The 13958-nt window shown below is 38.7% G+C and overlaps 1 protein-coding gene across 3 annotated transcripts in view; it reads right to left on the bottom strand.

The window, feature by feature from the left end:
• PIWIL4 (piwi like RNA-mediated gene silencing 4) overlaps positions 1-7750 on the bottom strand; it is a 37101-nt gene extending 29351 nt beyond the window's left edge. The window contains exons 1-5 of one of the 3 annotated variants that reach the window (XM_087434031.1): positions 7664-7750; positions 7117-7119; positions 6423-6501; positions 4220-4351; positions 1837-2051 (exon numbers count right to left, since the gene is read on the bottom strand). In XM_087434031.1, the coding sequence (XP_087290157.1) occupies positions 1837-2051; positions 4220-4351; positions 6423-6501; positions 7117-7119; positions 7664-7750 (516 nt within the window). Of the gene's footprint in view, positions 1-1836; positions 2052-4219; positions 4352-6416; positions 6502-7116; positions 7120-7663 lie in introns of all 3 variants that reach the window. The other 2 variants (XM_004427432.3, XM_087434030.1) reach the window with 2 other exon arrangements.
• Between the last annotated feature and the right edge of the window lie 6208 nt (positions 7751-13958).

The following is a 13958-nucleotide window of genomic DNA, read 5'->3' as shown; positions in this document are numbered from 1 at the left end:
TATACTTGTAGAATGAATGCATAAGAGTGGCAAATGGATGTGACCAGTGATAGTAATCCAGGTCATGGCCACAGATGCACAGATGGGGTCTGGAAGACAGAGGAAGGCCAGGAGGCAGCAGAACAGAACTTCTAGAGCTGCACTATTTACAAGTACAAGAAATAGTGGAAAACCTCTTTCAACTACGATAAGCAACCTGTGAAGTGTGTACGGGATGCATGGGAGTGCAGGACTAAGCCTTAGTCAATATTAAGACCAGAATAAAAAGGTGACAATGGCAATATCTTCATTAGGACACTATTTCTTTTTACCATTTCTTTTTCACTGTCACTGGGTGACAGGTCATTCATATGTTAATAAGGAATAAGACAACACTATTCCATCTAGACCTAGCATCAACTGTGCCTGGGAAACGAAATCAACTGGCCTTTGTCACACCATGTTTTTACTATCTATTTATTTACCTGCCTCCTCATCAGATTCCAGCCCCAACAATAAGGTGTGTGGTACATACTACATGCTCATTTTGAATGAGAAGTGAGTAATATTAACTTATTCCTAGCATCTGTAGAGTACAACTTCACTTTGATTAGGTACAATTGAAGGAAGCTGGGCCATTCAAGGGAGGTACATCATAACAATTTCAATATATCAAAATTTCCAAATTGTTACTACAGATTTATCTACAAGAACAAGAGGATCTTAAATGATAACAATACACTTGAAATATATCATCTAAGCACGAGAGGCCATATTAGCATGCTATCAACATCTGGTCATAGGACAAAATACTGAGGGATCAATAAGGACTTAATAATCAATAAATGATCAATAAAAATGTGTCTAAATTTACAGATCTAGATTTTCCATGCCTTTAAATTTAATCCTGTAGTATAATTTTAAAGTTCCATATCCAGATGAAATAATCACTCAAGTAGGGCCTATAAAGGTCTCATAAAAGGATAAAGTCCCCAAGAGTGTTCAGAAATGCATTTCTTGAGGAATTCACAGAGATTTATGTGGAGTCTAGAAATCTGCATTTATGCTATTGGTACCATCCTGTTCAAAATGTTGAACTAATGATTAAGCTTTCCAAGGGACAGGCATCAAGTTTTAATCCAATGCTCTGTTTTAATTTTTCATACAGAAACTGGTTCTTTTTTCCTTCTAGTAATTTTAATATTGCTTTAGAAGAAAGAATATGATAAAAACATCAATACCAATATCTTTATTTTAGGACTGAAAATGTTGAAGGTGTAAAAAAATGGATAAAGGAATATGAATCATGAAATTGCCATATTCAATGGCCGCACCACTAAAAAATATCCTTAAGACTGATATCAATAACTCATATTTCATATAGTGGAACAGCTCATAAAAGAAATGACAGTTTCAGAGTCAGAGACTGAGGTAAAGTTACTTGTACACTCAGGCACAATTGTGCAGGGGCAAGAAAAGGAGAGTAAATTTAAAGCTTTGAAGCCACAGGCTAAATGGTGTTCCTTAATGTCTTGCCTATTTTGGGAAAAGTTTAAAAAGGATGTCTATTTCAAGGACACTTTGCCTAAAAAAAAATAGTAGTTGAAAAAGCAGTGTTTGTACTACAGATCTTATTTTTACAATGCCAGACCATCAGCTTCTTAATTAAGAAATCAATACTGATGAGGTCTTAATTAGGAAGTCTTTTTTCTCGCGGGCATGGGAACAGGAAAGAGGACAAGAATGAGCAAAACGCTTATTCCAACTGTCATGAAAATCAGCTAACTTCTTAAATATATATGGATGAGTATAAATATATGCATACACTTGTGCATATAAAAAGTAACCATACTATACCTTTTCTTCTAGCTTTTGTGAGAGAAAAAGGATGACACCGTCGAATGCTTTTGCTTTGTTGGAAAGTTCCCTATGACTATAAAGCAAAGCAATTCTCAGCCTTCGAGATTCTAAATCTGGAATATATGTCACATGATACTGGTACAGCTGCCAGTCCTGGGGCAAATCTAAATTAAAGAGATTTGTGGCCAGCTTCACAGGTATTCCACTGGAACCTGAAGAGGACAAATAAAAAACATTTTTTTAACCAAAAAAAACTCCACACCACGTCCATGTTAATCACGTCATTTAAAAAATTTATTTGCATAGGCATAGTTGTTGCTGTAAAGCAAGGATTCTTGTTCAGTGACAAAAGACTCTAATAACCCTCAGCCAGATAACTTTATGGAGTCCTGTAAACACATGTTGGGAGTTAAAAAGAAATCATATGTAAAGCAGGCCTCATAAGAACATAAGCACAGACACTGACATTCTTGTCCCTGGGAGAAAAGAAGCATCTGAATTCAACTACCCTAGGACTCCTTCCAAAGTGTGCCTTCCAGCTCTGCTTCTGTGCAATTCAAATCAGCTCGAGTAATATTTTCAGAAGCTGCTCTGAAATCATATTGCTCTCAGATTATGAAGAAACTAGTTCTTACTATGAATCACAACCCCTAACCTCTTAGAAATCCAGACAATCAAAAGTTAACCATACTTTTGAAAATTCTGAAACAGTCCAGTGGTTAGACCGTTCTACAAGTCCCAGAGAAGGCCCTCAGAGACTGAGGGGAGGACTGGGGAGAGAGGAAGAAATTACACATCTTTCCTGTGTGAAAACAGACAGGGTCTCCTGGCTTCTTCTTCTTTTTTTTTTTTATGAGGAAGATTGGCCCTGAGCTAACATCTGCCAATCCTCCTCTTTTTGCTGAGGAAGACTGGCCCTGGGCTAACATCCATGCCCATCTTCCTCCACTTTATATGGGACGCCGCCACAGCATGGCTTGACAAGCAGTGCGTCCGTGTGCGCCTGGGATCCGAACCGGCGAACCCCGGGCCGCTACATCGGAGCGTGTGCACTTAACCGCTTGCACCACCGGGCCAGCCCCACCTGGTTTCTATTTTTTGCAGGCACATGGAGACCATGTGTGCTTCCAGGAATTCCACTCTCTACAGAATTTTTTATTCACCTCTTCAAAGTCTAACTCAGACTTTCAGAGATGGCCACAATGTAGGTGGTCAGCACTCAAGATGGCATAAGCGCCCTCCAGGACAGAATCTAGGAGGGCACAAAGGAAGTACCTTTCACCTCTCTTTGTAGGACTCATCCAGTGTTTGTCGTACAGAAAAGAATTATATCAAATAGGCACTAATTTGCTTTTTTCACGGAGGAAGTGGAAACATGAGCCCCGGAGGTGCTGGGGAAGAAAAAGTATCATGTGTGCCTTAGTATTTCCCCAGCTTTGATCTTTGGTATACACATGGTAGGAGCAAGGAATCAATGTGCTATTTTAATTAAAGAAAAGCTTTCTTTTGTTCTTCCAGATCCTGAGGAAATGGCAATGTAGTTTAGCTGCTCATATTAACGGACAAAGAGAAGTCATCCTAGAATGTCAGAGCTGGCAATACCCTTCGAGATCATCTACACTAGTGTTTTCAAACTGTAGTCATGATCCATTAGCGCTGCAGGTATGAAAGTAAGTGAGGTGAACCATCATGTTTCATGAAAAGACTAGAATACATCAGAATGCACAGGAGTACCTTGCCCAAGTAAGGGCAAGCATTGTTTCATGAAACTTTGTTTCAACTATCCTTGGGTAGTATGTGTATGCTGGATAACAATATTTCTATTTCTTACTTTGCTGGTTTTTAAAAGTTTGAAAAAGACTGATCTGCATCAGTGAGTCTTAACTTCTGGGAGGGTGTCACAAAGCCTTTTGAGAATCCAATGAAAACAACAGACCTACTTCCCTGAAAATGTGTATGTCCACAATTCTGGGTGCAATTTCAGGGATGAGCCTGGAATTTGGGTAAAGAATTCCTGAAACAGGCCATATCTTTCTTTTTATAGCTGAAACTAGAAAGGTTACTATTCCCCATATAGGAAAAGGGTTGGGAAAGAGACAAAGCACCTTTTTTGACCCCTAACCCAGGTGTAAAGAAAAATGTTTTCAACAAGTGAAATGTAGTTTTAAAGAAAATGTTATTATCTCTATTAATAAAAGAGAGAATTAAGGTTAAAATATCTAGTGTCTAGATAATGCCTTGAACATAGCAGTCAGACCACACTGACCATAGATGGTCAATAAATATCTTTTAAGATAATATATGAACTTGTTTGTTTTAGATGTAGGAATTAAAGCTTTTGAGGCAACATTGAAAAGTAAGTAACGTGAAGACTGGGTACCTGTTTTGCAATCTTTCACATGGGCCAATTTCTCTCTAGTATAGACAGCCAAATCCATGAAATCCTGTCTGATTTTCCCACCTCTTTCCATGAAGGTACTTCCAGCATCACCAGAGGATATGCCATCTTCAGCTAAAATATGAAGAGAACACCATAATGTCTCATATTTCATTATAGTCATATTGTTTACAGCTACTATGTCAAAAACGCATCTAGAAGCATAACTCTGATTTTTGTGGTCTTAATAAAACTGGCCCACATTGCTGAAAACAATCATGACTATATAGCAGTCTTCAGCCTAAAAACTGAAAACTGTGGAGGAAACATGGCACGTTTTGTTAGAAATAACAGACTCTGAGTTAGTCCTACCTCTTCAAATATTTTGGATTGTTCTGATTCTCCCCTCGGCTAAGGAGAAAGCTCTATCTCCCTATGTCCCGCTCCACACCCATTTACGGAAGGTAGCTCTCCCTCCTTCAGCTCTTGTGTAACACTCTGAAGAGTTACAAACCAAGATTGTCACACCAACTTCTGCACAGATTGGGGCTGAATTCTCTCATCTTTCCTAACCACAAGAAGAGAAATGCCCAGAACACTGCCATCAGTTTGTATGCTAGATCATTCCCCGGAGAAAGAAAGCAAGCGTTTTACTTTGGAGAATATCACTTACTGTTAGGTTCTAGAAAGTACGAAATTAAAAATAAAAGTTTCCAAATGAATATTTTCTGTTCAAACGAGTACAAAGAGACGTTGATTTTTTGGATACAACTTTGGCACTTTGAAGATAATGTGAAAATATAAAAATACAGACTACTACTACAAAGTAATATGACTAATAGTATGATGAATCTCCAGGACTCCGACTCGACCACTGTCCTCAGTACAGTCACTGCATGCAACTACCCGAAATGGCACTACCACTTGCTCAAAACTGCCCTCTGTATCTTTCTCAGTGGAGTCTGAATCCCCCAGCAAAATCACAAAATTTATTTAATTTTTAAAAATTCAATTATCCTCACAAGATTATTCATAACATTCACCGCTCTTGGTTTCAAAAGATGTTTGGTGGTTTCTAAAAATTCAATCTACCATAGAATGGTAGTTGCCAGGGACTAGGGGGAGGGGGGTAGGAGGAGTTATGGTTTAACGAGTACGAAGTTTCAGTTCTGCAAGACGAAAAAAGTTCTAGAGATGGATGGCGATGATGGTTGCACAACAATGTGAACGTTCTTAATGACACTGGATTGTAAACTTAAAAACGGTTAAAATGGTAAACTTTATGTTATGCATATTTCACAATTTTAAAAAATAAGTAAAAATTCAATCTATCCTCAAAGGATGAAGGGTTTCCATTACTTGCTAGTGACTAGAATGTGCAGCAAATGTGGAAAGAAATTCCCAAAGAGAAGTTAGGATAACATTTGAATGGTGGCAGTAGTGCTGGAATTATAAGACGATACATTTCTACTGTTCAAGCCACGCTGTCTATGGTACTTTGTCACAGCAACCCTAGCAAACTCGTGCACTGGGCACGCCAACTAGCACTCTGTGATAGTAGCTACCTGCAGAAGCATGTTGACAAGTATTCTGAGGCCAAATCTGGATTTGCAGGGAAAAGAACTACCATCAAATGGTAATGTCTACCGCGGGCGGGAAAGGAAGGAGAGAGAAGTGGCAGCAGGTGTGCCAGATTTCCACCATCCCTGCAAGGCAATGGTACTGCCATTTATATGTCATAAAGAGTCTTAAAATATTTTTTCAAAATTATTCAGTGAACAGAAAGAATCAGAAACACTGGCTTCTTCTCTTTTTTTTTTTTTTTTTTATTGATGTTTTAATGGTTTCTAACATTGTGAAATTTTGGGTTGTATATTTTTGTTTGTCCATCACCATATATATGACTCCCTTCACCCCTTGTGCCCACCCCCCACCCCCACTGCCCCTGGTAACCACAGTCCAGTTTTCTCTGTCCATGAGAAACACTGGCTTCTTAATGTCTGTGGATTCCCAACTGCCAAGCACAATAAGGAAATTCAGTGGCAGGCTCTGCGTTTGGGAGTCCCAAAGAAACACAACAAACACACGGGGATCCTTCAAGAAAAGGAAAATGGGATGCTCAAGAAGTCACATAAGGCTTAGTAGAGTCCCTCCTGTTCCATTCAGATGGAATGGAACTGAACAGAACAGACTGAGTTGCACTTACATTCCTGTGAAATCCTGCTTGTTCCCATACAACCACTGCCAGAGGATGCTTCATTGTTACTAAGATCAAAAGATGTAGGCTAAAATGGGAAAAAAAATTTTGGTCAAATTTAAGACGTCGTCATAAATCAAAAGGTTATCACAAAATAAGAACCGTAACATGTCCTAAGTCATTAGATTACCATGAGCTAATGTTAACAGGTAAAACACTTAAGAGATGATGAGAAGAGATTGCCCATTCTAGTAAAAAGCATAAGGATAAGCTATAGTTTTCCCCATTCATCAAACTTTGATTTTAGTACCAACTGTGAGCCAGATACAGCTTTAGACCCTGGAGGTGTAAAGAGGCAGAGATATGATCCTTGTACTCAGGGAGCTCATCAGAGAGAAGGTGGTACAGATGAGCCTGGACCTCATGCTTCCACGGCCCACAGACATGGGGCCTCCAACGTGAACATGTCTGTAGCAAGGAAATAAATTGAGCCCAGAGGACCTGGGTCACCAGCTCAGATGATGACTCTCCTGAATAAACTGGTCCAAGATTAGTTCACATAATAGTTGAAGGAAACCATTAATCTTTTTTCTTTTCACAGTAACTACTTCTCTTTATTCAAGATGGAATATATCTTGGCCTGCTAAAAAATAGATGAGGTCAAGAGAAGACCTCTTCATGAGAGTAAAGGCATAAAGACCACAGACTACTTGCTTGAGTACTTTTGGTCTAAGAGATTGCTCCACCCACTAAGAGTACATAACTTCACCCAAAAGTTGTCGATTTGCCGGTCAATTCAATCTAGTTGCCTGAGCCTGGCAAGGAGCCCTACCCACAGGGGTTGCTCAAGAATCAGTGGCTGACTCTAAACCACAGCTGTGTTTGAAATCATTTATTTTTCTATATTAATTAGCGAGACGAACCATATTAGATTGTCTACTATATAACGGTACTATTAAGGTACAGTAATTTTTATCAGGAGACTTAAAACCGAACCAAGTAATTCAAACTCAGCAAGTAGAAAAGAATGACACTTGCCTCCAATTTTCAGTCCTCTTTATGGTCAAAATATCTACAATAATAACTTAAGGGAAAAATGTGAGAAACGCTGGAAAGACTCAAAGTTGATAGAGAAGATAACCCACTACTTCCTAGCAGAGACGAAGAGCTACATGCACAGGAGGACGGTGTCCAAGAAGGACACAAAGGTAGGAGAGAGCGAGACAAGGTCAGCTAAGCGTTCTACGCACCCGCGGCGAGGCCTGGGTGCGCCCCACTTCCGCGGCTCTGGGGCTGCGGGCGATGCCTCGTGCCCTCACGCGGGCCCGTCCACTCATGTTCCCGAGGAGCCCAGAGTCACTCGAAAGGCAGCAAAGTGTCAATTAGGGTGTTTTTGCTTTGGCATCCAAACGGGAGGCAGTGGAGGACATGGATCTCTGACTCCCCGGCTGGAAACGCAGCCGAGGCTCACGCGTGGGTGGAGACGCTGCGCACAGCCCGCGGGGTTCCGGCGGGGGTGGGGCGAGGGGGAGTTTGGGGGCCGGGAGGGGGCAGGGAGGGAGGAGGAAGGGCAGGGGCCCAGATTCCCTTTTCTTTCCATCACCCTCGCCTCTCTCCCCCGAATTTGGCATTATCCGGCTGTCTGGTTTTCCCCCATCATCTGTGTGTAAGGCTGCATCACACTGTTACTTTTCTCAGTTTGTCTTTTCCGCTCACTGGCGTAGGTAAGCACCTCTTCTTATGTGTCATAGCTATGGAGTTTTCCATTCTGTGAGTTGTCCATTTACATCCGTTGCCATTTTTATCATTTGGTTTCTAATGTTTTTCTTTGTGATTTGGAAGAAATTTTCTTTTTTTTTTTTTTTTAACATTTTGAATATCTACTATCGATCTATCACATTGATTTTGACTATAAAGCCTTTTATGTAACCAAAATCTTTAATTTTGAGGTAGTCAAATCTACCAATTTTTAATTTTATAGTTTGTACTTTTTGAAAGAAAACTTTTGCTGCCCTAAGCTTACAAGGACATTATATGCCATTTTCTCTTGACTTTATAAATTTACTGTTCACATTAAATATCTTGTATCCTTCAGGAGTTCATGTATATATATTTGAACATATATATGTATTTGAACATATATATATATATGTGATGTGAGGAGAGATCTAACTTTATCTCCAAAGTGAGCCATTTTCCCCTAACATCATCTATTAAACAGTGTATACTTTATGTAATGGTTTGTGAAGCCACCTCCAGCAAATGACAAATTCCCTTATAGTATACCTAGATCTGGTTCTGTGCCCTCTGTTTCTATTCTGCTTATCTATATCTGCTCTGCACCAGTACTTTACCACTTTTTATTATTATTTCTTTATAGTATTCATAAAATATAGGAGGGAAGTCTTTACTCTTTGAAATTTCTTCAATTGATTTATTTCTTCACAAACTGTATTCCTCCGTATAAATATTTTAAAAAGTTTGTCAAACTTCTTTAAAAATCTTGCTTAATTTTTAATTGGCATTGTATGGAATATATAAATCTGGAAAGAACTGTCATACTTACAATGTTAGATTTCTCTATTGATTCAAATTTCTCTTTATGCCCTTTAATAACATTTAAATTTTTTTCATAGAAGTCTTGTGTATTGTTTAATTTCTGGAAATTTTGTAGTTTTTGTTACTATTATGAACTGTATCTTGCTTTCACTATACTTCCTAGTCAGTTATGATTAGTACAGACACATGATACTGATTTTTGTAAGTTGATATTGTTTATCAAGTTTACTGAACTCCTTAGGTCTTATAATTTGTCTTTTGATTTCACTGAGTTTACATGTAGATGATCATATCATCTACAAATGATAACAATTTTATCTTATCCTTATTCTTATTTCTTTTTCTTATTATGTTGGTTAGGTTTTCCTGTACAATGTTGAAAGTACTGTAATAGCTAGCATTCTTGTCTGATTTTAAGGAGACTATCTCTGAAATGTCTCCATTTTATTTAATATAGGCTGTAAATATCTGGTTTATCGTCTTTATCATTTTAAGGAAGCTCTCCTCTTTTGTTCCTAGTTTTCGAAGATTATTTTAGTTATAAATATGTGTAGAACTTTTTTAAAGACTACTGTGGATCTATCGAAAAGTTTGTGCAGAGCTTATAAGGGCACATGTACAGACTGTTCATCAGTTATTTGGGATGGCAGCCTACGTGTCCATCAGAAGGAGCAATAGGTAGATAAAAGGTGGTAGATGCTTAGAGTGGAATATTGGCCAACAGTAAGGAACAATCACCTAGAGATACATTCAGCAGCATGAGTAGCTCTTAAACATATTGTGTTGAATGAAGAAAAAGCAAGAAAAGATTGAGATCTATACAATGGCAGAATATCACATACGTTAATTTTTAAAACAGTAGGGACACATGTATATGGATATGTACTAATTTTTTCAAGTAAACATGTATATCCAAGGACACCCAACAGACAAAATAAATTAGTACCTACATAAGGGAGAAGAATAAGAGTGGGAATGGGAGAAGTGAAAGGGAAAGCAAAGTATAAGACTATAGAACTTACAGATTCATGAGAATCATGTACAATGAATTGAAGAATATGATTCATTCAACTTTCTGTACTTAAGGCCCTAAAATTAAATAAATATAATAGCTAATGTTTATTGAATATCTACAGTAGCCCTGGCTTTGTGGAAAACATTATTGTCCTCATTTTGTAGATGAAGAAATTATTTATTTATTTATTTTAATTAATTAATTAATTTATTTATTTATTTTGTGAGGAAGATCAGCCCTGAGCTAACATCCATGCTAATCCTCCTCTTTTTGCTGAGGAAGACCGGCTCTGAGCTAACATCTACTGCCAATCCTCCTCCTTTTTTTTCCCCCAAAGCCCCAGTAGATAGTTGTATGTCATAGTTGCACATGCTTCTAGTTGCTGTATGTGGGACGCAGTCTCAGCATGGCCGGAGAAGCGGTGCGTCAGTGCACGCCCGGGATCCGAACCTGGGCCGCCAGTAGCGGAGCACGCGCACTTAACCGCTGAGCCACAGGGCCAGCCCTATAGATGAGGAAATTAAAGCTTAGGAAACTTAAGTGACTTGCCCAAGGTGCCACAGCTTGTGTGGCAGAGCTGGGATTCCAACTTAGTTCTGATTATCTGAGCCCACACCATATCCACTCATCTCCTATTCCCCCACTCCGAGAAAGTGATCTGCATTACTTTAGATACAGCCCTTACTAGAGGAAAAAGCCCAAATCCTTTATAATTTGCCATGCTCTGACTTCTTTTTATTTCCTGTCAGAATACTCTTTTATCAGGTTCTCTTGGGAAGCCATTAATCCTGAGGGCTGGCAAGTACAAAAGGTAATGATGGCCTTGGGTAGAGATGGCCAGTCTTGGACGTGGCTCAGTGGAGCCACTGTAAGGAATTATACATCTCTTTGAAAATGAATGAGTGTGAAGTTGTGAGTGATCATAAGCTGTGATGTCAAAAAGGAAGGCAGGTGGAAAGCAGAATCTGGACAAGGAATCTACTTTTGAAAATCTATCCTTTGTTTCTGAACTTAAGAGTAATCTTTATGCCATGTTTTCCAAATTTACCACCTCCTGGTAAATTTGACTTGTTTTGATGTGACAGCACTACAGAGTGACAAGAAAGGCTGAGAATGCACATATGTGACTTTGAACAGTTAAATCCTTCCCATTTTCCAAATACTGACTCGTTATAAAATCAGAAGTATCAATTATTTCCAATAATTATTGGCATTTTTCAACTCTTTATCATGATTACTATAATAACTGACATACAAATCAGTCACATTGGCTCTCCACAATGAGTTTTAAAGGCACTTACATTTTCCCTGTATAGGGAGGCAGTACAGCATGGTTACATGGGCTTTAGAATCAGACAGACTATAGGTTATATCCCAACTCCATCACCTACTAGCTCTCTCATTCCAGAAAATGTAGTCTCAGTTTCCTCAACTATAAAATGGGGATAAAGATATGCCAGGATTTCTCAATCTTGGCACTATTTACATTTTGGGCCAGATAATTCGCTATTGTGGAAGGGTGTCCTATGCATTATAAGATGTTTAGCAGTATCCCTGGCCTCTACTCACTAGATGCCAGTTATCACCTCTACTTGAGAGAACCAAAACTGTCTCTAGACACTGCCAAATGTCTCCTGGAGGGTAAATCGCCTAAGATTCAGAAGCACTGAGATATGGCCACCTCCCAGGGTTGTTTTGAGGACTAAAGGAAATAATAATGATATGATGCTTAGTGCAGTGTTTGGCATGTAATAAAAATTGGATAATTTGTTATTATTATTGTAAGAATGTGTGATGGACAAATTTTACAAAAATAGATTTAATATAATTTTGGTTGTATTTCGTACTTGCAAACTTGTGTCAAATCACTTCCTGTTCACTTAGCAGCTTACAATGTTACTAGTCATAGACAACTCTTGTCTTCTAAGGTCCTTCACATTTTCCTCGGACCATCTTTTAACTCTGGCCATTGCTGTGGCGATCAGCTGCACACGGTATAACCTCAGCTAAACCATACATCTCTCACTTCTGTCCCAGGGCTTCCCCGCTGCTGCAGGAATCCACTCGGCCATTCAGACACAGGAGCAAACCTCAAAGTACAAGGGATTTAACACCTCATGGGGCAACCGTTGGCCAGTGTGGGGTGGGAGATGGTGGATAAATCATTCCTCTTCCATCCACTGGGCAGACAATTTGGTGATGCATTCTATGGCTTCACAGAGGGTCCTGGTGAGATCAGCCATCAGATGCCACAGTGGTAATCACCTTGATAACGAATCCTTGGATCGACTTCATCCTTCCCTGTTTCGCTCTTCCCAGTCCCTCTCTACTGTTCCTTGTAATCACTTCCCAAAATAAACCAACCGCGTGCAAGCCCTTATCTCAGGTTATATTTTGAAGGGAACATAGACCCGCCTATTTCAGTAAGAGAATATAATATTCACTCATTTAAAACGTAGATCATGCCTACTGTGGACCTAAGCATTGGTATCTGAATTTTATCAATGAGGAAATATACAACTAAAGATTTACCTAAACTCATCTTACAAGTCAGCTGTAGAATCAATTTTTCAGTTATTCAGTCCTGTGGCTGTAGCTTAATTTTTTAAATGATTTTTATTAGGAAAACCCTGTAAATAATGACAACCTACAAGAGCGGACATGTTCAGAGCAGCTAATTTGTTTGTTCAGTATCCATGTTTTCTGCTAGTACAAAATTAATTCCCCAGGCACAGGTATAGATGGTTGAACATCCGTGAAATTAGTGCATCAATGGTGGTGTCTTCTTTGGACCTTATTTCAACAATACTTACTGGATTAATTTTGAACAGTCTCGTTTTTTAACCTTTTATTTGGAAATATATCACATTTACAGTAAAGTCACAAGAATAGCCCAAAGAACTTTTCACCAAGATTCATCAGTTAACAATTTGACATATTTGCTTTATTATTTTCTCTCTTTATATGTATATATATATATTTTTCTGACCCATTCACAAAGAAGCTGTAGACATCATGCCCTTTGAACTCCAAATATTTTAGTATGTATTTATTCATGTATTTCCCATTCTGTTTTATAACCAAAATACAATCACAAAATTTAACTTGGATAAAATTCTATTGTTGAATCTACAGTCCATAGTTAAATTTTGACCATTGTCCCCAAATGTCTTTTAAAACTTTTTTTCCTCATCCAGAGTACAGTTAGGTCAGTATAATGCATTGCATCTGGTTGGCATGCCTCTTTAGTTTTCTTTAATCTGTAACATGAACAGTCTCCCTCTCTCTTTTTTTTTTTAAACAAATTGTGAGAAACACATTATTGAAATGTCCAGAGAAAGCAAAATTCCCATTATGCACTAGATGTTAACTGCTTAACCATTGTGATGGAAATCTTTCCAAAACACATCATCTGTCTCCTGGTCTACAGTGAATGCTCTAAAGGTCAGTTAACTCCTTCCGGAGACCTGAACTTAGGAGTATTGAATATTCTGTCTGTATAGGTATTTCTGTTCATTTATGCATACCCCATTGTGCTCCAGAGAGGATTTAAGATTACTTACATATGTACAAAATAAAACGAAAGTGTTAGTGCTGCTTAAATAGCTATGATAGATATGTAGTCACAGGTTAGCATAAGTTAGCATAAGGGAAGCCATCTTGTAGAAGGGAACCATGTTGGAGCTATAAATAACCCTGATCCACAAGGCGCCCCTTTGTTGAGTCTGCAATGCTTTAGTTTGCACATAGCCTGGATAAATCCACACCTGCTTGTGAGCAATATATATGCTCTGCTACTTTTTCAGCCTTAGCTTATACATAGAGCTCCCTATTGTGATAAGACAGTAACTTTTTGTTCTTTAAGTTTCCCAGGAATGTAATGACCTTCAGAAAGGAGCCCCTATGCTGGTATCCATCGCCAGTGACAAGAAAAAGGGATGATCTGGCGCCTCCAGGACTACAACACAAGA

Source organism: Ceratotherium simum, chromosome 7, assembly GCF_057802395.1.
Source record: "Ceratotherium simum simum isolate JZ-2026a chromosome 7, ASM5780239v1, whole genome shotgun sequence".
NCBI classification, from domain to species: domain Eukaryota; kingdom Metazoa; phylum Chordata; class Mammalia; order Perissodactyla; family Rhinocerotidae; genus Ceratotherium; species Ceratotherium simum.
Note: the sequence above shows the minus strand (reverse complement) of the source record. Positions and strands in the feature narration are given on the sequence as shown.